This window comes from Myotis daubentonii, chromosome 15 (assembly GCF_963259705.1).
Source record: "Myotis daubentonii chromosome 15, mMyoDau2.1, whole genome shotgun sequence".
Classification (NCBI taxonomy): domain Eukaryota; kingdom Metazoa; phylum Chordata; class Mammalia; order Chiroptera; family Vespertilionidae; genus Myotis; species Myotis daubentonii.
In genome coordinates this window covers 18,261,499-18,289,421 of record NC_081854.1, presented here as the reverse complement: position 1 = coordinate 18,289,421, position 27,923 = coordinate 18,261,499, and the positions used below count along the sequence as shown (strand labels likewise).

The 27,923-nt window shown below is 52.5% G+C and overlaps 1 protein-coding gene across 3 annotated transcripts in view; it reads left to right on the top strand.

Moving 5' to 3' along the window:
• GRIK5 (glutamate ionotropic receptor kainate type subunit 5) overlaps positions 1-27,923 on the top strand; it is a 55,632-nt gene that overhangs the window by 13,015 nt on the left and 14,694 nt on the right. For 2 of the 3 annotated variants that reach the window (XM_059666386.1, XM_059666383.1), the window contains 7 exons: positions 321-473; positions 855-959; positions 1,078-1,185; positions 9,899-10,102; positions 23,943-24,059; positions 24,209-24,318; positions 24,831-25,004. In XM_059666386.1, the coding sequence (XP_059522369.1) occupies positions 321-473; positions 855-959; positions 1,078-1,185; positions 9,899-10,102; positions 23,943-24,059; positions 24,209-24,318; positions 24,831-25,004 (971 nt within the window). The remainder of the gene's footprint in view (positions 1-320; positions 474-854; positions 960-1,077; positions 1,186-9,898; positions 10,103-23,942; positions 24,060-24,208; positions 24,319-24,830; positions 25,005-27,923) is intronic. The other variant, XM_059666385.1, reaches the window with a different exon arrangement.

The following is a 27,923-nucleotide window of genomic DNA, read 5'->3' as shown; positions in this document are numbered from 1 at the left end:
CTGCATCAGCCGTACAGACATGCAGATTCCCAGGCGTACCCTCACCTCAGGCCCATGAACACCCCCTTTGGGGGTGACACAACTGGCTGTCCAGGCACACTCAGACATGCCCTCCCGTGAACAGACACATGGTCACACGCATTCAGGAAGAGATGCTGCCATAGAGACCTGGCAGCATGCACACCTTTCCCTGTCGCAAGCATTCCCTGAGAAAGACACCAGAGAGTTGTCTGAGGGCTGGGGGTAGCACCAGGGGGCTCGGGGACTCCCCTGGCTAAGCTGCCTCTTCCCTGTCCTGCCCCACCTCTGCCCCCACTCAGCTGTCGGCAGCCCTGATGTTTGATGCCGTGCATGTGGTGGTGAGTGCCGTCCGGGAGCTGAACCGCAGCCAGGAGATCGGTGTGAAGCCACTGGCCTGTACGTCGGCCAACATTTGGCCCCACGGGACTAGCCTCATGAACTACCTGCGCATGGTGAGCTGGGAGTGGGAGGGCTGAGGGCAATCAGCCTGCCTCCTGTGGGGGACTCACTGTGTCCACCTTTCGGCCCTTTGCCCTCTCCCCGACCTCCAACCCCACCCAACGCCTCTTGCTCCCTCTGCGCCTCTTCCTTGCTCTTCCCTCTGTCCCTTCTTTCCTGGCTTTCCTCTGCCCGCCGGTACTGCTGCGTCCTGTGTCTTTGTTCCATCACCCGCGTTTGCTGGTGTGTGGTCTTGCTTGTTTAATTGTGGTCCTTCCTGGTCCCTCTCCCTCTCTCTTGTCCCCTCCACCTCTGTCTCTTTCCCTCTGGGCCTCTCCTACCCATCTCTCTGGGCTCCTGCCACCCCTCCCTCTGGCCACCTCCCACCCTGCTAGGTAGAGTATGACGGGCTGACCGGGCGGGTCGAATTCAACAGCAAAGGGCAGAGGACCAACTACACCCTGCGTATCCTGGAGAAGTCCCGGCAGGGCCACCGTGAGGTGAGCAGGCCCAGGGTGAAGCCAGAGCTCTGACTGGGTGGGGTGGGGTGGAGGTGGAAAGGAGGGAGGGCGGGGTGGGACCCCACCAGTTAGAGGACCATACCCCTCTCCTCCCCAGATCGGGGTGTGGTACTCTAACCGGACCCTGGCCATGAACGCCACCACCCTGGACATCAACCTGTCGCAGACGCTGGCCAACAAGACGCTGGTGGTCACGACCATTTTGGTGAGTGGCCCTTGCGGGGCGGCAGTAAACGAAGGGGCCTTTCCTGAACGGTGCCCAGCCCAGTCCTGGTCAGGAGGAGGGATGCCTCAGCTGGCAAAGCGCACAGCGCCATGGGGCCGTGACTCATGCACCCAACAACCCCGGACTGGGCCACGGTGTTACCATCCTAATCGCTGCCAGGGCGGGGGAGGCACCGACTCTGCCCTCACGGCCGGCCCAGCCCGGGCTCTGCCAGCCTGCTGTGCGTTGCACAGCGGAGAGGAAGGCCTGGCTCACAGGAGAGCGCCATGAGCATTCCACGCGGCCACGCAGGCAGGGCACCGCACAGTGTCTGGCCCACGGAAGGCCCCGTCAGTCACGGTCAGGAGTGGCCATTTTGTCACACTTGCCAAGTGTATTGACACACATGTTCACTTATTTAATGTCCATCTTGAAGATGTGGAAACCGAGGCTCAGAAAGGTGAAGCGACTTGCCCAGGGTCTCACAGCAAGTAAGTGGCGTAGTCAGGATGGAAGTGAGGCTCTGAGGCCCCAGAGCCTGTGCTCTGAATCTCCAGTCCTCTCGTCCCCTCATTGTCCTGCAGCTCACTGGTGCTGCTGCTGCATTTGCCAGACCAGAGCCAGGCCTTGTGGGTCAGGAATATTCACTGAGCACTGTTCTGCACGGGCACTGTGCTAGGCCCTTTCCAGGTGTCACTCTTTAAACCTCTCAGCTACTCCATAAGGTTTGTCTTATTTTCCTTCTTTTGAAGGTAAGGCAACAGGCCCCACAGCAAGTCCCTGCTGGAGCTGAGTGTTAGTCTTCGAGGCCATGCCCTCTCCCCTGCAGCCCTGCCACCCGCCGGGCACAGTGGCCTCTAGGAGGTCAGGGAGGGGTGGCACACAGGATCTGGTGAGCAGGAAGCTGTCCGGAGCAGCTGGGCTTAGAGGCTGGGCATGCCGCAGCCATGCTCTTTGCAGCAGCCAAGTCCCTGGCCCACTGGCATCCACGTCTTGGGGGTCCCTCAGTGCCTCTGTGAGCTGAGCTGGCTAGTGCTATGGATGCTGAGGTTAAAAGCATTACCACAGGTTCCACAGGATGTCAGAGGCCCCCTAAAGCAGTGTCAACGGGCCATTCCCTCAGTCCCTAGGGAACTTCTGATCTAAAAGTGGACTTCGAGTCCCTCTGGATAAGGGCCAGTGATCCTGCTGGGGAGGGACAGATGGCCTGCAGACAGGAAACCAGACACTTCGTAACAGCCTCACTGAGAGCCCTGAGGCAGGCTGGCTGGCAGAAGTCAGACCTTCGCGCTTGTGGGAGTGTTGCCCGTTCCAGGGCCTTCCCGGGGCCTGAAGAGATAGGGTCCTTGGTGGGGAGCAGGGGCAAAGGTCTGGGAGGGGGTGTCAAGAGAGCAGAGCCATGATCCTAGGGCAGGGGCGGGGAACCTTTTTTCTGCCCAGGGCCATTTGGATATTTATAACATCATTTAAGGGCCATACAAAGGATCAATTTAAAAATTAGCCTGCTATACTTGGTCAAACATTTAATTAACTCTCCCCTAATGCCTGACAGGACCAGACCAAATGATTTCGCAGGCCTTGTGTGTCCCTAGGGCCAGACGTTCCCCAGCCCTGACCTAGGGACTTCGAGCTTCTTCTCACACTTACCTCTTCTCCCCAAGGCCCATAAGCCAGTGTTCTCTTCCTGATACTCATTCTCTTGATGGATTCATTCATTCCACAAATGTTTTCTGAAGCTGCTGTGTGTCAGGCTTTACACAGGTTCTGGAGGTACAGGAATGAGTCACACGTGGCCTCCTGGTTTCCTTACTTTTGAGGGGAGGGGACCCCAGTTCAATGGAGGAGACAGGCATGGACACAGTCATTCTCACACAGAAAGGAGGGACTGGCTCAGCTGTGGAAGGCCCGAGGAGGGCTTCACAGAGGAGGTGGCATTAGACTGGGCTTTAGAAGCTGCGTAGGAGTTGGGTGCACAGAGGAGGCAGGGTGGGCATCTGGGCAGCAGGAGACACAGAAGCAGGGGCCTCAGGAAGCGTTTGTCAGATCGGACGTGGAGGTAGCTGGCTCCGTGTGCACAGCCAGATGTGCCTGCTGACTCACTAACATTTTCTGACTTGTGTTTCTGGACAAGGGCCTTTGTCAGATACTTGGGGATTCAGACTTGAATCAGTGTGGACGCCTGGGCAAGATGTAGTCAGGACTTGTCTTATGCCCAGCTCTGTCCCCAGGGCCTAGCATGGTGCCTGGCACCTAGTAAGCATGGAGGGGTGGTGAGTGCTGCAACAGAGGTGGGAGGGTCTCTGAAGGACTCATTTATGCTTACCCTGTACCTTGAAGGTGTTGAGTGAAAGGGGCGGGGCCAGATTGGAATGTCAGAATAGCTCCTGGGTGCATAAGGGAGGCTGAAGGAGAGGGAGGTGCTCCGGGTGGGGGAGTACAAGGCCTGAGCTGGGCTGGGCTGTGGGCAGGGAGGGGGATCTGATGCGGAATGTTGGGAAGCAGTGAAGATAGGGTGTGGTGCCTGTGATGCCCAAGGGCTGGGCCACGGGAGGGAACAGGAGTAGTTTCTCAACAGGGTGGGAGTGTCCCTGGGGTGGGGCTCACAGGTCTGGAGCTGAGGGAGGGCTGGCTGGTGGCAAGTTGAGAGAGGCCCACAGGAAGGTGAGGGTGTAAGAGGAGGCCCCAGGAGGTGAGGCTGTGCAGGGGCCTTTCCTCAGGCCCTGCTCCTGGAGAGCCCTCACCTGGTCCCCATGATTCCCTTCATCAAGCAGCTGTGATGTCGCATCCTGCTCTTTGGTGCCTCTGGGTCAGGCATTCCTGTCTTCACTGCCTACCACTCAGGTTGTCCATACTTTCATTTGTAAAATGGGTCTATTAATATCATTTTGAAGGGTTGTGGGGGGATTGCATGAGATCAGAAGACACCCTTGGTGGCGCCCAGCATGATCGTGGTAAGCACACACGAGTCCTTTTCCCTTCTCTCTTGTGATCTGGCATCCTTGATAAAAACATCAGTCATCTTGGCTGATGTCTTTGAGCACTTAATCTTCATGGCAGCCCTGAGTTGGGTACCCTTATGGCCCCTGATTTTCAGATGAGGGTTAAGTGACCGCCCCAGTCACCCAGCTAGAAGGTGGCAGAGCCCACATACCTCTCCATTGCACTACACTGCCTTGATTTGCCTCAATTTTTGCTCTTTTCTGAGCCCAGAGGACTGTGCTCTAGGCCTGGCTCTACCATTCGCATGCTACATAACCTGGTCGGTGTCTTCTCTCCATCCTCAGTTCGTGCCTTTAAAGTGGGGGAATTGAAATGTTCATAGAGTGAAGGGGCTGGACTAGATCAGGGTTGTTTAAACAGCACTCCAGGAAGTCCTGGATATGGATTTGGGTCCTGGGTTCATGGAAGGCATGCAGCTTTCGAGGAATGTTCTAGAACCCACCCTACTTAATTTTTTTGTTCTTAGTTTTAAGAGATTTTTATGGAAGTGTAACATGCATACAGAAATGTGCACAAATCCTAAATGTACTGCTCGCCGAATTTCCAAAAACTGAATACACCCATGGAACCAGCCTTCCCACCCCAGCCCTCCTCATGTCCCTTCTGGTCTCTGACCCTCCAGAGCAACTACCATCTCAACTTCCATCACCACAGATTAGCTTTTCCGCCTTTGAACTTCATATCCTATGTTCCCTCTTTTGTCTGGCTTCCTCTGTTGATGTGTTTGTGAGATTCATCCATGTTGGATTAGTTTAGTTTCATCGTTACATGTTCTGTTCTATGAACGTAACACAGTTTACTTAGGAGTTGTTTTTAGTGTTTTTCTATTATGAAAAGTCCTGCTATGAACACCTACTACATGCCTTCTGGTGAACACAGCGTTTCCGTCCAGTGTTCACCCAGGAGTGGAATTGCTGGGCCTATCAGCTTTAGGAGATGCTGCCGAAGTGCTGTCCATAGTGGCAGTGCCACTTTGCACTCGCACCAGTAGTGTGAGAATGAGCATTTCAGTTACTCCTCATTTTCTCCAGTGATGAGCATATACAGGACCTAATTGCACTCTGGTTTTCACCTGCATTTCCCTAATGATCAGGGAGGCTGACCACCTTTTTCTGTTTGTTAGCTATTTGGAAATCTTTTGGGAAGTCTCTGCTCAAGTCTTTTACTATTTTTTAAAAATCGGTATATATGACCTTTTTATTGATTTGTGAGTTATTTATATATTCCTTCTATAAAGGATACTATCCTTTGTAGAAATATGTATTACAGATGTCTTCTCTCACTTTGTGGCTTGCTTTGCCCTCTCACTTGTATGTCCCCCCTCCCCCCATGATATATTTTTCAATCCTCACCTGAGAATATGTTTTTTAAGTTGATTTTAGAGAGAGAGGAAAGGAGAGGGGGAGAGAGAGAAACCTCCATGTGAGAGAGAAACCTTGATCAGTTGCCTCCCATGTACCTATCAATCAAGGATCGAACCCACAACCTTTCAGTGTATGAGACAACACCATAACCTGAGCCATACTGGCCAGGCCACCCAGTGATATATTTTGATGAAATTTTATCTTTAAAAAAATAATTTATTGATTTTTAGAGAGAGGGAGAGAGAGAGAGAAACATCAATCGGCTGCCTCCTGTGTGCTCCCCACCCAGAATTGAGCCACAACCCAGGCATGTGCCCTGACCAGGAATCGAATTGGCAACATCCTGGTGCATGGGATGATCCCCAACCCACTGAGCTACACTGGCCAGGGCAATGAAAATATTTTTAATTTTACTAAAGTTCACTTTATCGTGTTTTTTTCCTTTATGGTTAATTCTTTTTGAATTTAATAATTCTCTGGACCAAGGTCATAAAGTCTATTTGTTTTCTAAAATTAACAAATTTTCCTTTTATATTTGGATCTACAATCTACCTGGAATTGATTTTTATGTATCATGTGAGGTAGGAGATCAGAATACATTTTTTTACCATATGAATATACTTGGTTGAACAGCACCATTTATTAAAATGGTCATTCATTTTTAAAATATATTTTTATTGATTTTAGAGAGGAAGGGAGAGGGAGATAGAAACATCAATGATGACAGAGAATTATTGATCGGCTGCCTCGTGCACCACCGCTACTGGGGATCAAGCCCACAACCAGGCATGTGTCCTTGACTGGAATTGAACCTGGGACCCTTCAGTCTGCAGGCCGATGTTCTGTACACTGAGCCAAACCAGCTAGGGCAAAATGGTAATTCTTTACCCCTTCACCACAATCTTACCTTTGTCATAACTGAGTATCCACTCATGTGTGGGTTTTCCACATTCTGTTCTTTTTTTTTTTTTTTTTTTTTAATAGACTCCAGGCAGACTTTTTAAAAAAATATATTTTATTGATTTTTTACAGAGAGGAAGGGAGAGGTATAGAGAGAGTCAGAAACATCGATGAAAGAGAAACATTGATCAGCTGCCTCCTGCACACTCCCTACTGGGTATGTGCCCGCAACCAAGGTACATGCCCATGACCAGAATCGAACCTGGTGTCCTTGAGTCCGAAGGCCGACGCTCTATCCACTGAGCCAAACCGGTTAGGGCCCACATTCTGTTCTTTATCCATTTGACCAGCTTTGCTGTCATGCCACATTGTCTTACATACCATATCTTTAAGTTAAGTATTAATATCTGATGGATAAGTCCTCCGGTTGTCATGTTCTTTAGAATTGCTTTGGTTCTTGACCTTTTGCATTTTCACCTATATTTAAATGTCATACTTCAAAAAATTTAAATATTTACTAGTTACTATTCAAACGTCTAAACTGGGGGAGGAACAGACGGTAATATAAACCTAAATTAAATGGAATTCAAAGAGGGGATATAAGGAGTGAAAAATCAGTGTCCTTTTCTCTCCAGTTCCCCATAGGCCACATCCTTCCAAAAGGTCTGCATATACAAGCACGTCCCCACTCTTTCCTTCACAAAGAGTAGCATATTGTACACATTCTGTAGCTTGTTTTTTTCCCTCTTAATAGATCTGAGAGAACTTGTTATTTTAGTAGTTGCCTGGGATACTTTGATGACGTCAGTAGTCTTTTAAACCTGTCCCGAATTAGGTTGCTCCAGTCTTTGTTCCCACTACAAGCAATGCTGCCATGATTCCAGGACCTGCATTTTTGTGTACAGGTGCACAGACATTTGTAGGATGAATTCTTAACCCAGACTTAGCAACAGCCCACTGTCTGTCGGCAGTGCTTCCACAGAAGGTCCCTGAAGAAGCCTGAAAACCTTGGATTAGAGGCTCCTTTAAGAGCCTTGGTTCTGACGTTCTGGGCTCTAGGTTAAGTCCTACAGCATTGTTTTCTGATCCTGAGTTCTGTTCACAGGCACAGGCCCTCTTTCTGGCCCTATAACCCCAGACCCTGGTCCTGAGGCCTCAAATCCACAACCCAAGTGCCTCAATCTTGAATCTGAGATCAGCTTGGCCTGCTGGAAGGAACAAGGGGATTGGACCCCACAGCAACTGGGTTTTGAATCCCAGATCTTCCCACTCTCCCCTTCCCACTGTCCTGCTTCCGCTGTGTGGCCTTGGGCAAGACACTTGACCTCCCTGAGCTTGTTTCCTCCTTTGCATGTGAAGAGGGTTATAGTTGAGCCTTCCAGCTAACAGTGGGAGCTTATCTAGATAACTTGATTTTTTATTCTCCAGCTTTGATATCTGACCTGGGTCCCCAGCTCTATGTCTGGGGTCTCCCATGTTGCTCTTGGGTTCTGTCCACTTGAGTTCAGTCTAGCACAGGGCTTCAGAGCAGAGCTTCGGAGTCAGACTGTCCATCTCAGCCGCGTACTCCTTCACTTCTCGGGACCTCAGTGTCCTCATCTCTAAAGCAGAGGTAATAATACCGACCTCCCACGCTGACAGAATAGCTGTCACAGCGAGCCCACAGGAAACACTAGCTGCGCCGCTATTATTAGTAGCATCTCACATTCCTACCCCCAGTTCCACAGTTTTGGATTTGAAAAGGCAGCTTGGTCGAGAGGAAAAAAGCACTAACTTCTCTGCATGTCATCGCCCCTCAGCTGAAGGGCTTTGTGGAGTCCTGGAACCCAGAGCTCATAACAGGATCTGGCCTCACTGTACTTACCTGTGTAACCACCTCAAGACCCAGAGGCTCGCAGCTATAATAATTATTATTTCTCACAATTCTGTGGTTGACAGAGCAGTTCTGCCGCCCTCCCTTGCCTGCTGTGCCCACAGTGGTTAGGCTGGGCTGGGAGGTCCAGAGTGGCTGTGGGTGCTGGCTGCTGGCCAGCGCCTCGGTTCACTCATCCTTCAGCAGACGGGCCTGGGTTTCCTTACACAGTGGTCCCAGAAGGCTGCTCTGAAGGCCCCGGCTCTGGAATTCACACAGCATCACTTGCACGCATTTTGGTGGCCAAAGCTAATCTTGAGGCCAGCTCAGAGCCAAGGGGTGGGGAAATCAGCTCCACCTCTGGGAAGAACTGCAAAATATTGCAGCCACGTCTGCCTGAGAGCTCAGTAATGATGTGCTGAATAACAGAGGTGACATTGTGAGCCTCAGTTTCCCCATGTGTGAAATAAGTGTAATAACCCCTCCCACCAAAGGTCACTGTGGAATCAAAGGGAAAGAATCCTGAGAACACATGCAGCACAGGGGCTGTACTCCGCAGGCGCTCAGCACATGCTCATTGTTGTGGCTGTTATTGCCAGAGCTCTCCTGGCTCTTTCCTAAGCTCTGACTCCTTTTGTTCCTAAGTCCACAGAGATACCACACAAACAGCCACTTAGAAAATGACTATGTCAAGGTAAGTGTCCCTTTGTTACGGGCATCTTTGGAGGCCTTGTCCCACCAACACTTGGAGTATTCTCTCAGCGTTTGCACTTACTTGGCATGATGGGAGTCAGTCGAGCTTTGATCGAATACATAAATTTGCTCGAATCCCTCAGAAATAAGCATCATCGTAAGAACCAGCTCTAGGCCAGAGATTGCAAACTGTCAGGTGTTTGTTTAGCCTGCGCAGCATTTAAAAAATGTTAATAGAATTTGAATTGTGACTAACCTTTATAATTAGGAGATCTTACAAAACCACTTGGGTTTCCAAATTCTCTCAACATGGGCCACCTGACGTCTCACGCCCATCTCCCTCCTGGTGGCATTGGGCCGGGGCTGAATCCTGGTGGCGACCCTCCTCGGTCCCTTGCTGGCTCCTGAAGTCAGTTCTCAGTGGCTCACTACAGGTTGTGGGGAAAATAAACGTGGAGCAGAGCGGAACATAGCAGGGTGTATTGCCATCTGCACAAGCCTGTTTTGTGGAACCAAGTCTCGTTATGGCATGTGAATACATGCGCATATATGTGTGTGGTTTGGGTTACAAAGTAAAAGGAATCTCACTCTGGGTCGTAGTCAGAAATTTGAAAGACCTTGTTCCAGCTCAGCATGACCTCCATCCAGTCTGATTCACTCTTAGGTTGCCTGCCTCCCTCACAGGCATTTGAGATTGAGACAAATGAACGCCAGGGTGTCTGGTGGAGATTAAAACAGCACCTGTGATCTGGGGGCTGGTAGGGTCCATGTTTTTTTGCCCCTGGCTTTCAGGCCTGTTTCCCACTCAGTGGATTCTGGATCTAGCTGCCCAGCCTGGGCTTCAGGATCCTGACCCAGCCCCCAGACACCGGTCTCTGACCCCCCTTCTCCCTTGCCTCTCCAGGAAAACCCATACGTCATGCGCCGGCCCAACTTCCAGGCCCTGTCGGGAAATGAGCGCTTTGAGGGCTTCTGCGTGGACATGCTGCGGGAGCTGGCTGAGCTGCTGCGCTTCCGCTACCGCCTGCGGCTGGTGGAGGACGGGCTGTACGGGGCACCCGAGCCCAACGGCTCCTGGACAGGCATGGTCGGCGAGCTCATCAACCGGGTACGGCTGCTCTGGGCCAGGGCTGGGGAAGGGGTCACAGCCTGTGGGGCAAGGGCAGGTGGCAGGGGGCAGCAAGGGGTGTCTCAGAACCAGCCTGGTACATAGCAGAAGAGGAATGAGTCCCTGGGGGCTCCTTACACCCATGGTATACCGTGCACCTGTGTCTGGCTGGTAGGTCACCTCCTATGTCCCAGACATTTGCCAAATGCTCCCCTGTGCCACCAGGGCTTAGCTGGTGCTCAAAGGTTTGAGCGAATGAAAGGGATGTGGAGTGGAAGCAGGCAGAGCACAAGTAGGTTGAGAGAAAGGCAGGGCTTGGGCCAGGAGAGCAGGGACTGTGCCTCATTTATACGCTATGCTCAGCACCTGCCAGGAGGTCTGGCACATTGCAGACATCAAGTCCGCTCCATCAGTGTTTGTTGAGCACCTACTATGTCTTTGTACCATGCTGGCAGCACAGGTGAGCACAGTGGACCTTGATCCTGCCCCCAAGAGTTTAGTGTCTCCTTAGAATGCAGAAAAGCAAATGACCGCAAGACAGAGCCCTTGGGGCTATGATGGGGGAAGTTCAGTCTTAGAGGAGGATTCTTACCTAGCCAGGCATCCAAGGAAGGCTTCCTGGAAGAGGTGACACCCAAGTGGATACTCAAAGGGTGTGGAGTCAGAAAGATGAAGGGGGTAAGGGAGGAGGGCATTGTTTTCGGAGCTCAGGAAATGGCATTTGCAAAGGTGGGGGATAAGAGAGTGGGGCACACTGGAAGTGCCAGTGGGTCCTGAGTGTGTGCAGGATTTGGATGAAGGTGAGGAGGGAGAGGCAGGGCCCTAGAGGTCATAGGTGAGGGTGCACTGGAAAGAATATTTTGGAGTTAGACCGACCTGGGTTTGAGTGTTCAGTGTGTCATTTCTCTTCTCTGAACCTCAATTTCTCCTCCCCGGGATGGGGATAATGATATCTGACAGGTTTGCAGTGAGAGCTACAGGAAATGGACAGCACCGCACACATTGCTTGTCAGAGAGGAGTGCCCGTACATAGTTCCTCTTTTTATTCCAGGCACTAGAAGCTGTGGGCAAATGCCCAGAGGCAGGACTGTGCCATGGGAGACAAACAGGCCCCAACTTGGGGCACACCCAGGCAGGTGTGCAGAGCAAGGACCTATGGCTGTGAACGGTCAGGGCAGCCTTGACATTGGACTTGGCTAAGGGCACTGGAGATTCTCACTCTCCTGCCTTTTCCATCCCAGAATTCACTGCATCAAAGCCCCTGAATGTCACCAGGGTAGACTTGAGAAGGCCACTTTTGCTTGACAAGGACATTCATCCCATAGGACACAGATTTCAAAAGTTGTTTTGATTGCAGAACCTTTTTTCTAATTGAAAGCGCCCTCAGAACCCTGGACAAAGCAGAGCTGCTCTGGTGGAGGCGGAGGTGGGGTGTCCCCGGGGTCCTGGGTCTCTCCAACCCCACCCCACAGGCAGGCCCGAGGCACAGTTCCACAGGCTGCCAGGTTGAAAGCTTCTGCCCCAGGTGGTTTAAAGGCCCTGCAGCCAGAACCTGAGGAGACAGGAGGCGAGGAGTGAGATAGCTGGTGCCTAGCACCCACCCCACTGTCCAGTTTCCGCATGACCTCCACTTCCACAGGTCAGTCAAGGCCCCCAGAAATAAGTAGACTCCATAGTTGCCCCCCAACTGAAGTCACTAAACTGGACACCAGTTCATTCTTCAACAAAGAAATAGCGGGATAGTCCTGTTGACAGCTGCATGACCTTGGGCGGAGTCTTAACCAGCTGTGCGTTGGCCTGCCCCACAGGATTGTGGGAGAATTTGGTGCGATGGTACCTGGGAGAGCATAGCACAGATCAGTTGCTGCAGTTGTGGTCTATAGTCCCATTTGAATTTTGGCGTTGCTGCATAGTAGCTGTGTGACTTTGGGTAAGTTACTTAACCTCCCTGTAACAGCATTTCTTCCACTAAAATTGGGAAAACCACAGGTGTTAGCACACAGGGCTGTCATTCACATGAAACGAGTTAATCCAGGTAGGGCCTTAGAACAGGACTGGCAGGTGGTGGGCCCTGTGTACAGGTGCCCTATTCATATTATCGTTAATGTTATTTCTATTGGCGCAGCCAGCACATACGTATATTCATGCATTTGTCCATTCCCCAGCTACCTAGCATTTATTGAGTGTCTACTGTATACCAGGCCTTGAACTATATCCCGGGGATCTAGTGGCCAGGCCTGGCCTGGCTCCTTCTGAGTGGGTTAAAGAGTTTGGTCTCAGAAGGAGGTCCACAGGAAGTGCCCCCCAGGGTTTGAACTGGCTTAAGTGAGCAAACAGAATCAGTGGGGTGGGGGGCAGCAGGAGGGGGGCAGGATGACCCGCGGGGAGGTGGGCCGCAGAGATGGAGACCAGGGGAGGCTGGAGTGCAGGCTGGGGGATATAGGCGAGAAGACGTGGGCATTCCTCCCGTTTCTGGCTCGGGCAGCTGGGCGATGGCAATGACATTTAGGGAGAGAACACTGGAGGAGGAGCAGGCTGGCAGCGCAAAAGACGGGCGGGGTTTGGCCTTGCCCAGGCTCAGCTGTCTGCCGTGGGATGGCCGAGTGCGCTGAGCTTTGCGCAGATGCTCCCACCAACCTCACAGCAGCAGCAGCTGCATTTGTTGACTTCATACCACTTGCCAGGAGCTTTTAAAGTGTTACCTCCTTCTAACAATCCCTCATGGCCCAGAGGATCACTGCCCTCCTACCAGTGTGAGCTCTGGGATGCAGCAGTGAAAGGACTCGCCCCGCCACCCCCACCACACACACACACATACACAGGGCACCCAGGTGGTTCTGATCCAAGGCATGTGCCCTTTACAGACACCCAGCAGGTACTCGGGAAGCCTGCAGCGAGCACACCAGCCAGGCCCTTGGCCAAGCTTTTTGAACATGTGTTAACTCTGACTCTTCATGGCCACTCCATAAGGAGGGCCTGGTATTAGCCCAGTTTTCTCTAACGGACAGAGTGAGACACCAAGGTATCATGTCCAGGCCACACGGCTAGTGTCAGGCAGAGCCAGGGCTGGCACCCCAACAGGCTGTCCCAGAGCTGATGAGTGACTTCCAGATGGAAGACAGCCCGGTGCACCGGCCAGGCGCAGGACTCACCAGCCAGTCTAGAATTACGGTCCATTTATTCCACCCAGTGGCCACTGCCGGAATCGGCCTCCCTGCCATCACTGCATTCAGGCCCAGTCCCTCTCACATCCTCCTCACTGGCCTACAGCTCCGCCCCCCTATTCCAGTTTGCCCTTCAGTGGAATCTTTCCACAATGCAAATCTGACCTGTCACTTGCATGCTTTAGCGGTAGCGCCCCAGGGCCTGCAGGATAAAGTCTGGGCCCTCCAGCCGGGCCCTCGAGGCAGAGCAGATGTCTTAGGCTGGGGTCCCAGGAAGTGACTTTAAGGTGGAGCCTAGTAGGCAGGAGGTATATTGGGGTGCCCTGGGAAACCAGCCCTGTGAGGGAGTGAAGGAGCAGGCTTGAGCAGAGAAAGGAACTGAGCTATGATGCAGTTATAAACAGGCTTCAGCTGTCCCTCTGACGGCTCTGGAGCTGGGATGGCCGTCGAAGGCATCCCCTGAGGTAAGGGGGAAAGCCTTTATACTCCCACCTATACATCATTGCAGGGGACTGTCATCAGGGAGGGTCAGGACCTTGGTTGAGGGGGCTCTTTCACTCCAGAGCTGAGAGTGGTCGGCCACCAGCACTCTGCGGCTGGGCAACGAGTGCTCCATCCTGAAGGAGAGTCTGGGTGGCCACACGGCACACGGCCGCCAGCTGTGAGCTGGTTAGGAGCCAGGCAGAGCCAGCCTCAGGTTGCACGTGATCCCTGGCAAACCAGTTCATCTCTCTGAGCTCAATCTCCCCTCTAAACAGGGGGTGATATTACCTCCCTCACAGAGGTTGGTGGGGAGTGAGTGAGGGAGAATGCAAAGCCCCAGAGCAGAGCCCCGATCACAAGGGCCTGTGGGTAAGGAGTTTGGACGTTACTTTATTGTGTTGCGAAGCAATTGGAAGGTTTTAAGCAAAGAATATGCTGTGATCTAATTTAAAAATTTTTTCTTTTTCTTATTGGGGTGAAATTCATGTAACAAAATAACCATCTTAAAGTATACAGTTCAGTGGCAGTACATTCAGTGTTGTACAACCATCACCTCTGTCTAGTTCCAAAACGTTTTCTCCACTCCCAAAGGAAAACCCCATGCCTATTAAGTGGACCCCATTTCCCCTTTTCCAAGCTCCTGGCAACCACCCGTCTGCTCTGTCTCCCTGGATTTACCTATTTCATATCTTTCATATCAATGGAATCATCCAATATGCGGCCTTTTGTGTCTGGCTTCTTTCAGCGAAATGTAGTCGAGGTTCATTCACATTGAAGCATCTGTCTGTGCTGCATTCCTTTTCGGGGCTGAATAATCTTCCATTGTATGGATGTGCAACCTCGATTTAATTTTTAAATCATTTAAAAATCATCGCTTTCGCTACTCTCTTGAAAAATAACTATAATGGGGCAAGAGTAGAAACAGGATGGTGCATTTAGAAGGCCATTGGAGCGTTTGGAAGAGTGAGGATGCTGGTGCGTGCTAAAGTGGTAACCGTGTCAGGCCTACCCAGTGGGGAGAGAGGAACGGAGGCTGACCGCAGGGTTTGGCCGAAGCAGCTATGTGGATGGCGAGGCTGGTTTCCACCACAGGAGGGTGTGAGAGGAGCAGTTTGGCGGGGTCGGTGAAATAAGTTATCTCTGGACATGGATCCTTTGAGATGCCTATTTGAAATTCAAGTGGAGAAATACGGATTTCATTGTGTGCTGAGCGTGCATTGTTTAACTCACCCCCTGTTGATGGCTACTTGGGTGGTTTCCAGGTTTCGCTAGTATAGGCAATGCCACCATTAGCTGGGCCTGTGGATTTGTGGGTGTGTTCCTGCGGGAAGAATTCCAAGCAGTGGAAGCACTGGGTCAAAGGCTATGAATGTTTTTTAGTTTATACTGCCAAATGGCTGTTCGAAAAGGTTCCACCAATTTATATTTCCACCAAAAGTGCACAAGAATGTCAAAATCCCTGCACCCTTGCCAACAATGGGTATTATCAATCTTTTTAAAAAGCTTTGCCAATCTGAAAGGCTAAAAATGGTATCTTATTGTTTCCTCCTAAATAGGATGTTACGTGGCTGCCTATTAATTCCTGTGTGGATATACTATAATTAGTGAAACATTTTTTTTACATTTAGTTGTTTCCAGGTATTTTGTTGTTGTTGTTTTCCTGTTATAAGCAACTGTAAACAAACATCTTTATGCACAAAAGCTTTGTTTGATTCTCTGACTAGAATGAGTGCGTGAAAGAGGAAGACTCTTTATATGGCTTTGGTTATATATTGTTGAACTGCTCCCTGGGAAGACCACACCGGTTTCTAAACAGACTCCTTCTCCGCACTGAGGGTTTTGATTGGCTTTTAGATATTTAGACAACCCCCTGCCATTTTTACAGATGGCAAATCTTTCTGACTTTTCCTGCTTTGACTGGGGGACCATGGCGAGGCTTCTGTGGTCAGGTGATAAATGGAGTGTGAGCCCAAGTTCAACTCAGAATGGGCCTGCCAGGCCCGTGGACCCACCCTGTGTTTTCCAGGTCTTGGTCGTATAATTGGGATAGATGCATGTGGTTGCTGGCAGAGCTGACCGCTGGAGTCAGGGCCATTATGGTAGCAAGAGCCAAGTGGAAGCCCCTAGGACTCCCATCTTTCCCAGGATAGTAATCCAAGAGCAATTCTATATCCTTTGGGGGGAATTGCAGTGATTAGTGCCGCCATTTCATTAATGGCTGGAAAGAAGCGGGGTAGTGATCTCATCCCTGTTCGTCTGGTCTGTTTGGTCTGTGCAGAAGGCAGAGGGTCTTGAAGAATGACTGTGGGTTAGTATAAATGTAATCAGGTGGTGACTCCAGTTGCAGTTGTTGTCCCAAATGAAGTGTCTTTGCTATAGCAGGTCAACACAGCCCTTGGCAGCTGGTGTGAGCTACTGACTTGGCAGATGCTTTTTTCTCTGCGTGGCTTTCCCAGGACCACCAGAAGCAGGCGCACACCCATGCCTTCAGTCTTGCTTCAGGGCAACTTCAACTCTCCTGCTTCCTGTCTTCACATAGGCCTCTGAGAACTTGATCTCAACAGTCCACACAGTGTCGGCTGGCCCACTCCATTGAGCAGGAAGTAGCACTTAGGAAGTGCTGACAGCCCACGGTCAGGCTCCAGTCTAGAGATGAAAAGCACCAGCTACTTTAACGGAGAGAATTCTATGTAAGAATTGTTAACAGGTGGAAAGTTGTTAACCAGATGGCTGAAGAGTAAAAGGGAAAAATACAAAGGAATCGTGGAAATAGCAGCTCTAAGAAAGCTGAGGGTTGAGGGCACAGGGGAAGAAGTTGGAAAGAGCCCTAGCTGGTTTGGCTTGGATAGAGCGTCAGCCTGCAGACTGAAGGGTCCCAGTTCAATTCCCCATCAGGGCACATGCCCAGGTTGTGGGCTCAATCCCCCGTGTGGGGCATTGCAGGAGGCAGCCGATCAGTGATTCTCTCTCATCATTGATGTTTCTATCTCTCTCTCCCTTTCCCTTCCTCTCTGAAATCAATAAAAATGTATTTTAAAAAAGAGAAGACGTTGGAAAGATTAAAACTTAGAAACTCAGACATGGGGCCCAAACCGAACTGGAATGCAGAGCTCAGAGGCTGGTACTGGCGGCGTTTGTTGTGCGTTTTTGATTTGGGCAGTCTGAGTTGAGTGTGCTACTTCAGTCCATCTACTAAACAACCCATTTGGCTTTTCATTGTGAGGGAGGCCAGGAGCCGGCTCTGTGCAAGCCAGTCTGCCACGTGGACTGCTGACCTAGCAGATCCAGGGATGTGCTGGCAGGAATGCAGCCACCAAGAGGTGACTCACAGCTTACACGGCTAGGGTTTGGAACAAATCATGCTCTCTTCTCCTTACTGGGCCCTCCTAGAGACCAAACAGCTGCCCTTGGGCAGTGAGTGGCCATGTGGCCTGAGCACTCATGGGACCTGGTGTCATCATTTTTTGCATCACTCAGGATCCTGCCAGGGGACAAGCCAGCCAGATATTGGAGTTCACTAAGTAGCTGGGAGGATAAAGTTGAACTCCAAGGCAGGGATCAGCAAACCTTTTCTTTCTTTTGAGAGTACTACCTTTATTAAAGCCGGGACAGTGAAACAAGGAAGGGCCAGGACAGGAAAAGCAACAGAGTCTAGGCCAGTGGTCGGCAAACTGCGGCTCACGAGCCACCTGCGGCTCTTTGGCCCATTGAGTGTGGCTCTTCCACAAAATACCATGTGCGGGCGCGCACGTACAGTGTGGTTGAAACTTTGTGGCCCATGCGCAGAAGTCGGTATTTTGTGGAAGAGCCACACTCAAGGGACCAAAGAGCCACATATGGCTCTCGAGCCGCAGTTTGCTGGCCACTGGCCTGGGCAGGCTGTTGTCAGCTTACTGGAGACTCAGAGAAAAGGAGGCCTTGGGGGCAGCAAACTTTGTCTCTAAAGGGCCAGATAGTAAATATTTTAGGCTTTTGGGCCATATTGTCCCAACTACTCAACTATTCTGTTATAGGAAAAGCAGTCATAGACAATATGAAACAAATGGGCATGGCTGTGTTCCAATAAAATTTTATTTACAAAACCAGGCAGGTGGGCTGGACATGGCCTCACCCTTGCTGTCTAGTGTCATGGAGGAAGCAAGGCAGGGAGTGGCTCTATCCCTAGTTCTGAAGGGTGGGGGGGTGTTGCGCTTGACAACCAGCTCTGGCGTCCCCAGCTCAGGCTGGTTCTGCAAGTGTTAGGAAGCTGCAAACTGGATTCCTCTGCTGCCTGGGAAGAACCACTGCTGCAGGTGCAGAAAGGAGCAGATTTCTTTTCCCTCCTCCAGCCTGCAGCCTCCCTCTAGTGCCCCCTCTTGGCAGAGGCTGGCAGGGAGCCCCGGCAAAGCAGAAGCTCAGTTTGCCCAGAGCTGGTGTAGAGGGCGGGTTTGGGGGGCAGGGGACATCACAACTGGTTTGGTTGGCTTTTAGGCGTTTAGACAGCAACCCTGTCATTCTACGGGTGCTCATCATTTGAATTCTTCCTGATTTCACTGTAAGGATTACTCTACTGTCGGCCCCCCTTGGGGAGGAAGTCTCCTCTAAGAAAGAGGTGTCTGCTGGGAAATGAAGGGGGAAGAGGAGGATGTGGAAAGAGGGTTCTAAAGGTGAGTGGAGCCTAAAAGGAACTTGGAGAATTTAAGAATCTGTCTGGCCCTGGTCGGTGTGGCTCAGTTGGTTGAGCATGGTCCCATGCACCGAGAGGTCTCCGGTTTGATTCCGGGTCAGGGCACATGCCCAGGTTTTGGGCTCAATCCCTAGTAGGGGCTTTTAGGAGGCAGCCAATCAATGTTACATTTCTCTCTCTCTCTCTCTCTCTCTCTCTCTCTCCACCCTCCTCCTTCCTCCCTCTCTAAAATCAATTAAAAATACCTTAAAAAATAATCTCTCCCTGCTTCAGAATGAAATCTATATCTGACCACCTCTCCCTGCTACCACTTAGCCCCACCTCCAGCATCTCCATGTCCATTGTAATTCACTCCCAACCGACCGCCCCCCCCCTCCCCACACACTTCTATTCTTGCCCCTGTGTCTATTCTCATGGAGCCAGATCACATCATGCTCCGATGGGATGTCCTGTTACTCTTGGAGTAGAATCCAGTCCCCTTGCCATGGCCTGCAAGACCCTGCCTGGCCCTGGTCCTGCTGTGTTGCATGTTTCATGCCTCCCATTCTGCCCCAAACACCCAGCACTGCAAGTTGCTTCCCACCTCAGGGTCTGTGCCTGCTGCCCCATAGCCCAGAACTTTCTCCCCAGGTCTTCTCACGTTTGGCTCCCACACTTCCTTCCTGTTGGTACCAAGACCTCCCTGCAGTGGGGTGGATGGCAGTCTGAATCGTGCTGCCCTGCTTTATTTTTCTTTGTAGCGTTTGTCACTACTTGATGTTATATGTTAATACTAGAGGCCCAGTGCACGAAATTCGTGCATGGGTAGGACCCTACTGGCTGCCAACCAGGGCCTCCCTTCCCCGGCTGCCAGGTGCCAGCGGGGCCTTTCTTCATTTCGTGCTGTTCCCTGGTGGTCAGCACACGTCATAACGAGTGATCGAACTCCAGGTAGGTCGAATTCCCAAGGGGACACTTTGCATATTAGGCTTTTATATAGAGAGATTCATTGCTGTATTCTTAAAGCTAGAACTGTGAGTAGCCAGTGCTGGGTGTTCCGAAAGTACATGTTGAACAGGTAACTGAATGAATGCATGAACATGGAAGATGGGGTGAGATGGCAGGTATCTCAGTCCATTTAGGCTGCTCTAGCAAAATACCATAAACTAGGTGGCTTGTGGACATTTACTTGTCACAGTTCTAGAGACTGGGAAGTGCAAGATCAAGGTGCTGGCAAATTTGGTGTCTGGTGAGGACTCATAGGCGGCTGTGTCCTCACCTGGCAGAAGGAGTAAAGGAGCCCTCTGGAGCCTCTTTTGTAAGGACACTAATCTCATTCGTGAAGGCTCCACTTCATGCCCTAATCACCTCCCAAAGGCTCCCTCCCAAATACCATCACATTGATTTCAACATGAGTTTTGAGGGGACACAAACATTTTATCTACAGAGGTGGGGGATAAGGCTGCTGAGGTAGGGGCTGGAGGGCGCTGGGCCTCGGGGCTGGCTGAGGAGCACCTTGTCAGGATTCGCTCCCTCCTCTCATCATTCGGCTCTCATTTCTGGGCTCCCTGGAAGCAGGGAGGACTCACACACCTGCACCCTGACCTCAGATGCCCTGAGGGTGGAAGGAGGGGCTGGAGCAGCCAACAGGTGAAGCCCCCTCAGAGTATGAGTGGTTCTGAATTCTGGGATCAACTAGAGCAGGGTCCTTACCTTCATCATGCCTTGGTTTCTTTTTTAAAAAAAAAAAAACAATATATTTTTATTGGTTTTAGAGAGGAAGGGAGAGGGAGAGAAAGGTAGAAACATCAGTGATGAGAGAAAATCATTGATTGGCTGCCTCCTGCCTCCTGCACGCTCCACATGGGGCATGTATCCTGACCAGGAATTGAACTGGGACCTCTCGATTCATAGGTCAACGCTCAACCACTGAGCCACACCAGCCGGGCCTTGGTTTCTTCATCTGTAAAATGGCATGCATAATTAAAGGTTGCTCTGGGACTAAAGAAGACTTTAGTCCAGGGAGAGAAAGCCCTGGTGCTCTGGGCCTGGGGTAGATGCTGTCAGTGTGAGCCTTTGGACATGTGTGAGGTTCCTCAGGCCCAGGAAGGAGAGGTTTCTGTCTCAGAGCCTCTGGGAATCGGCTCCCTCAGGAAGTGTGACATTCTTGGGCTTTCAGCAGAGGAGACAGGAGTCCAGCTGGCCCTGCCTTTGAAGGTTCAGTTGCAGAGGCAGAGACACTAACAGATAGTTTCCCAGCTGAGCTAAGTGCTGAGATCAAGGGGTGTCTGTGGGGAGGCATGGAAGGCACAACAGAGGAAGGAAGGCTAGAGGGAGCCCTGGAGGGGTGGGTGGGCCAGTCCTGCAGGGCTGAGTGGGATGCTCACAGGTGCAGAGGCCAGAAAGTAGCTGGCCCCCGGGGGTGGGGGGGTGGGGGAGGAGGGTAGGGTAGGGAGCAGCCAGAGGCCCAGGAATTTGGTGAGGAACCAGAGCAGCCTTGGTTTGTTCAGAGAGGCTGGACTTGGTCAGAAGCAAGCAGTATGTTGGGAACCTACTCTGTGTAGGCTCTGGGCTGCACCTCTAACCAGATAGGCAAGGAACTTGTAATTTAGTAGGGAAAACAGTCCATTAATAAGCAAACAGGGTCTCCTCCAGTAGTGCTAAGAAGGATGTAAAACAGGGTAACGGGCAATGAGAAAGAGGAACATGGGGTGGGGCGAGTATGGCCTGGAGGGCGTTGTGGGGAGGGCCCCAGGGGTGAGATACGAGCGAAGCCTCGAATGGTGAGGAAGAGCGGGAGGAGCACGTGCAGAGGCCTGAGCCTGCTGTGTTGAAGAGCGAAAAGCAGCCGCTGTGGACTGGAGGCCAGTCGGTGAGGGGAAAGGCCACGAGGGGAGGCCAGTGGGCAGATGGGTTTCAGATCATGTAGAGTCTCTTGGCTGTGAAAGGGTTTGGTCCTAGGTGCAGTGGGAAGCCACTGATGGATTTTAAGCAGGGGCCTCCCCCTTTGGATTGGGGGTTATGAGTGGCCACAGGGAAGCCAGCGAGGCTGATGCTGTTGTCAGGAGAAAGACCGGTGGTCTGGGCCTGGGGGTGGAGGTGGAGAGAAGTGGGCAGGTCGCAGGAGTGCCTTGGAAGCAGAGCCGTTGCCCTTGCCACGGGAGGAGACGTGGAGCATGCGGGAAAGAAGCTGTCGGCCCAGGGTTTGGCCTGAGGCCAGGTCTCAGGAGTGGGTGAGGAGGCTGGTGAGCGAGCCAGGGATGGAACAGAAAGGAGCCGGAGCCCTGCAGGCCTTGGGAAGTGGGCTCTTGAGCGCCTGGCCTGGGGACCCCCGCGTCCTTTGGACCCCTTCTCTGAAATGCCACTGCCTCCTGCTTTCTGAAATGGGGACTCGGGCCCCCAGGAGGGCCTTGCCAGGACACAGCTTCCCTGGGTGCATAAAATAATTGGCTTCCTGTATTAGCTGTGATTATTCTAGACAATTCACATGTTAGTCATAAAAGTAGCACAAGAAAGGGGGAAACACTCCTTACTCTCAACAACTAGGGATTCCCAAGGGTGTTCTCCGAATCCAGCCGTGTTCTGGGCCCTGCCACACGCCACTGCCTCTGAATTCTCTTTGGGGCTGTGCCACTCCGCTTCCAAGTCATACTGTGGCGGTGCCACCTTTCCCTCGCCCTGGGCTAGTTGTTGGCCTGTGCCATCTCTCTCTCCTCTTGGTTTAGCTTTTGGGTCTGTCCTCTCTCTCTGTCATCACGTTGTCTTTGAGGCCTGACCCTGCATTTCATTCTGGGCCCACGAGCTCTCTCCTTGTCCTCGGTTTTGTTTCCAGCCTGTGCCACCTCTCTCTGTCTGTGGTTACCTTTGGATCTGTGCCTCTCTCGCCACCTGGGCTCTGCCGGGGCCTGTATTACCTCATGTGCTGTCAGTCTCAGCTCCTGCGGGCTGAGTGCATATCACCCCTGGGCCAGAGTTACAGGACCTTGACTCTTTTTTTTTTAATTTTTAATATATTTTTATTGATTTTTTATAGAGAGGAAGGGAGAGGGATAGAGAGTTAATCGATGAGAGAGAAACATCGATCAGCTGCCTCCTGTACACCCCCTACTGGGGATGTGCCCGCAACCAAGGTACATGCCCTTGACCAGAATCAAACCTGGAACCTTTCAGTCCACAGGCCAACACTCTATCCACTGAGCCAAACTGTTAGGGCCAGGACCTTGACTCTTATTTCAGCCCCAGAGGGAAGTCTCTGCTAGAGTCATTATGCCTGGAAGGGACATCCTGGGTGCTGGGTCCCAGCCCTCACCCCCATTTTACAGAGGCCCATAGATGTGGAAGCCCCTGCCTGAAGTCACCCAGAGCTCAGGGCAGAGCTGGGGATCCCTGCTCCGCACCTGGCCCTTCCCAGCCCCCTTGGGCTATCATGTATGTACGCGTGTGAGGGGCACGTGTGCAAGTGTGGGCGCTATGCCTCTGGCAATGCCTGCTCTCCCGTGTGTCTCCACTCCTCCCCACACTTGTGTACAGGGCAGGGCGTGCATCTATCTGCCTGCGTCTGTGTGGGTGGTGCGTCACTGGTCAGCCTGTGTGGGTGTGGCGTGCTGAGCTCACAGTGGTGGTGGTGTAGACGTGACTGTGCACGGTGCTCACATGTGCAGGGTGTGTGTGTGTGTGTGTGTGTGTGTGTGTGTGTCTGGGGGTTGAGGGGAGGGTATGAGAAGTGCCAGGTTTTTTCCCAGCTGTGTCTGCCCACAGCCAAAGGTCAGCTAACGTCCACTTCGGCCAGAGCGAGATGGCTCTTTTGGAGCAGGGATTCCAGGTGTGCCAGCCCCAGCCTTCTCTCTGTCTCACCCAGCCCCACCCCAACCCTTCCCCATGTCAGACCTGGACCCCAGCTCCACCACCCCGAAGTCAGGATCTCAGTTGAGCTGGGCACTGAACCTGCTGCTAGTGTCCACCAGGGGCAGGGGAGTAGAGGCCATAGCTCTTGCCTTTACTCGCTAGTGCCTTTGACCCGCTGAGACTCAGTTTCCCCATCCACAGAACAGGCTAGTAGTGGCCCTGAGGGAGCTGGTGGGAGGAGTACATGGGTGATCTCTATGCAGTTCTGTCTGGCATGGAGCCTGGCACAGAGGAAGCATGTGACAGATGTTGCTGTTGAACTAAGACAGAAGCCAAGGCCCCCAGAGGGTCCTGAGTGGGTCGGCGTGCAGGCATCTCAACACCAATCCCAGGTTCTCTCCAGGACCCCAGAGTGGGGCATGAGGGTCAGTGGCGGGTTTTATAAAGCAGCACGTTAGTGATGAACTTGACGGGGGTGGGAAGGACTGAAAGGGGCAGGGCAGCTGAGCAGGAAACAGGCCACAGGAGCGTCTTCCAGCAGATGTGAGGTGACGGGGGTCCAGGCTCCTGCCCCCTCCTGTCCTCGCTCCTGGCCTCATTCGGCTTCTGATATTCTCTCTTAGTTGCTCTCTGTGCGTTTCTCCCTGACTGACTGCCTGTCTGTCTCCCTGCCCACCCCTCTGCCCGCCCTGCTTCCCCTCAGCAGAAGGCAGACCTGGCTGTGGCTGCATTCACCATCACAGCTGAGCGGGAAAAGGTCATCGACTTCTCCAAACCCTTCATGACCCTGGGGATCAGCATCCTCTACCGAGTGCACATGGTACGGTTCCCGTGGAGACATGGAGGCTGGAGGCAGGGGCTGGACCTGGGCAGGGCCAGTTGGTCTCATGGGCCGCTGGTGGTGGAGAGCAGGGGTTGGCATTCAGCTCAGGTCAGGGTGGCTCGGGGTCTCACTCCCTCTCCCCACAGGGGCGCAAGCCTGGCTACTTCTCCTTCCTGGACCCCTTCTCCCCTGCTGTGTGGCTCTTCATGCTTCTTGCCTACCTGGCCGTCAGCTGCATCCTGTTCCTGGCTGCCAGGTGAGCCCACGGCCTGCTGCCTGGGAAGAGGGGGCAGGGAGGAGGCCGGAGCCGGGTCCCACGATGACCTGCACATTCTGTCCTCTGTCTGCACATCCTCGGCCTCCACCCGGGGCCTTGGATTCCCTGCACCCTCCTTCTCCCGTCCTGGCCCTGTCTCTGCATTTCACCCGGTGGCTCTGACTTGCTCTGTGGCCCTCTCTCTGGGCTGCTCCCCTTCCCATTCTTTCTGTCTTTCTCTGTTTCTCTGTGTCTCTCTCTGTCTGTCTCTTTCTGCCTCTTCTCTGCGTCTCTCCATCTCGGTGTGTGTCTCTCTGCCCCTCTCTCTCTCAATGTGTTTCTCTTCCCACCCCTTCTCGTGTGTGTGTCTCTCTGTTCATATCTTGGTCCCTTTTCCCTCCGTTTCCTGTCTCTCCCACATCTCTCCTGATCACGCTGCTCTATCTCATTCCTGTTTCTCTCCACCCCCCCTCGGCCCCCTTCATATGCCCCCACCACGTCTCTCTCTGCAGGCTGAGCCCCTACGAGTGGTATAACCCACACCCATGCCTGCGGGCGCGCCCCCACATCCTAGAGAACCAGTACACGCTGGGCAACAGCCTCTGGTTCCCCGTCGGGGGCTTCATGCAGCAGGGCTCGGAGATCATGCCCCGGGCGCTGTCCACTCGCTGCGTCAGCGGAGTCTGGTGAGAGGCTTTCTGTCTGCCGCCTGGGACTGGGAGGGGTCACTCTGAGGCCTGGTTGGATCCCTGGTCCCCACTGCCAGCTGTGTGCCAGGGAATGGGGTGGGGAGAGCTGAGTCCCCACTCTGCCACTCACTCACTGTGTGACCTTGGATAGGCCATATTTCCTCTGCTTGCCTCAGTCTCCTCATCTGGAAAATGGGGATGAGAACGCCCATGGCTCAGGGTGTAAGGATTCAGTGAGGCTATTACAGAAAAGTGCTTCTGCTGACATGAGGGGTCACGATCAGAGTGGTACCAGTGCTGTCGCTGTCTCAGACGTTGCTCTGGGGGTCACAGAGACAGAATCCTTGAGCCAGGACATCCTTCACTATCCTGAGGCCAAGGCCCAGACAGGGATACTTGGTCCCTCAAGTCCTATGGGGACCCGGTAGCTTGGGCAAGCTCTGAGAAGCTACATGTTAGAGAGCGGACACCAACTTATGGTGTCTGGCCCACAGTTTAAATTTTTAAAAAATTAGTAGGCAACATGTAAACATTGGGCAAACTCACTCACAAATCCAGATTTCTCTTCTAGAAAATTCAGCTCTGGTGGCGCTCAGCTGGCATCTCCAACTGGCGTTGCTGTCTGTTCCTTCGGCCTCGTCCCCTCTCCCCCTCCAGTCACGTCTGGCCTGGCCTCCATAAGCACTCGAGTTTGCTCCCCGTCTTCCAAGTAGCACCTGGACTTTGTTGCAGATCATATAACTCTTTTCACCTCCTTTGCCTCATTAGACCCACAGAAACCCGAGGAGACTGCTTAGGGAAGAGCATGTTCTCCTGGCTTGTTAGAAGGCAGACCCAGAGAGAAGGAGCGATTTACTACAGAGCATGCAGTCGGCTAGAGGCAGGGCTGGCAGGGCCAAGCTGGCCCCAGTGCCACTCACCAGCCAGCCCCAGCCCTGCTCTCTAGGCCCCTGGTGACTCCTCCAGGGCAGTCCCAGGCATCAGGCCTTCTCACGGAGCACCCCTTCCTCGCCTCCTCTCAGTCAGAATTCCTGCACACTCACTCGGTCAGGCACTCGGGTGAAGAATCAGCCCTCGAGAGGCAGAGGAGCCGAGAATAAATAAGTGAACAGATACATAAACACAGGGACATCATATTTCATGCCAAGCGTATGTGCCAAAGATGTTGTCTAATTCCCAACTTGTTTAATTCAAGACTAACTGTAATGGTAGCAGGTGTTTCTCTCTCCCAGCTAAGAGGGACTAACTACCAGATGGCCTTGTTTGCCATTCACTTGGTCCACTGGCTTCGAAACTTTTGAGTACTGATGGCTTTTTCCCAGCCTGTTGGGATTTGCTTCATTTCAAGTCTTCTACTCTGTATTTGTTTCCTAGTGCTCCTGCAAAAATCACAAATTTAATGGCTTAAAGCAATGTAAGGTTCTGGAGGTCAGCAATTTGAAATGGATCTCACTGACTAAAATCAAGGTGTCTGCAGGCCGATTCTTCGCAGCGGTTCTCAACCTGTGGGTCACGAATAATGAAAATACATCCTGCATATCAGATATTTACATTACGATTCATAACAGTAGCAAAATCACAGTTATGAAATAGCAACGAAAATAATTTTGTGGTTGGGGGTCACCACAACATGAGAAACTGTATTAAAGGGTTGCAGCATTAAGAAGGTTGAGAACCATTGTGGACTCTGGGAGAGCCCATCTCCTTGCCTTTTCTAGCGTTTAGGAGCCACCTGCATGCTTTGGCCCATGACCCCTGCCTCCATCTTCAAAGCCAGAGCAAATACCTTCAAGTCTCTCTTTTTGTCTCTGACCTCCTCCTGCTGCTGAGAAGGACACCGATTTCACTGGGCCCACCCGGCCAATCCAGGGTTATGTCCCCATCTCAAGACCCTTAACTTCATCATCTGCAAAGACCCATTTACACTGTAAGGGAACATACAAGATCCAAGGATTGGGGTGTAGACATCTTGTGAGGGGGGCTTCCTTCTGCCTACAGTGCACCCCAAGTGAAAGTCATTAGTACTTTCAGTGTAATGACGTATGAGATGCACAGACACTGGTAGTGAGGAACCAAACCCGACGCAGGGAGAGAGCAGTAGAGAACGGGGTGCTTGGGGGGACCCTCTGAGGAGGTGACAGGCTGAGTCCTAAAGCCTGAAACAGGCATCTGTGCCACGGAGAGGGAGGTGCACTCCAGATAGGCCTGGGGAGGCACGTGTGTGAGGAGGTGGCTGGGAATCAGGGACCTCCTCTTTGCAGGCCATTTTGGCTTCCCCAGCTGGGCAGTCCCCGCCCATGCCCATCCCTGTCACCAGGAAACCCCCAGTCACATCCTCCCTCCCTAGAGCCTTTGACCTGGCTCACTCTCATTTCACCCTGAGTCTTCCCACACATTGGCTCGTTCAAAAGATGTTTCCACAGGTGGTTATTATCTTCAAAAGTGACCCTGGCCCGATGGTTGGGCAGGTCAGGGCCAGTGGTGGGGTGGTGGGTGCAGGTGCCAGTACCCTGTCAGACTTGGCTGCCGCCTCAACAGCAGCAACCGGGCCAGGACCCACTGCCGGGGCTCCTCGTCACCAGTGTCCAGTGGGGCCACAGCCACCTACAGCCACACCAAGGGCTGGTCAGTGTTCGGCACGGCTCCGCCGTGGAAGTCAGTTTCTGAGCTGAGTCAGTGGTCAGGCTCTCCCGCGGTCACTCCAGGACATGAGTCCTTGGACCTTCCGCTTTCCTACTTTCTCATCAGTTCACCTAGGCAGGCTCCCAGGCGTGTCTTTGGCTGCTCCTTTGCCACTGTCCTCAGCTCCTCCTCAGGTCCAGTTGCCCTTTCCTCACACCCTCTTGGCAAGAAGCCCCCAAACCTCAGATCTAGCCAGTATCTGGATCTCCACTGGGGTCACACGGGACCCCTTTA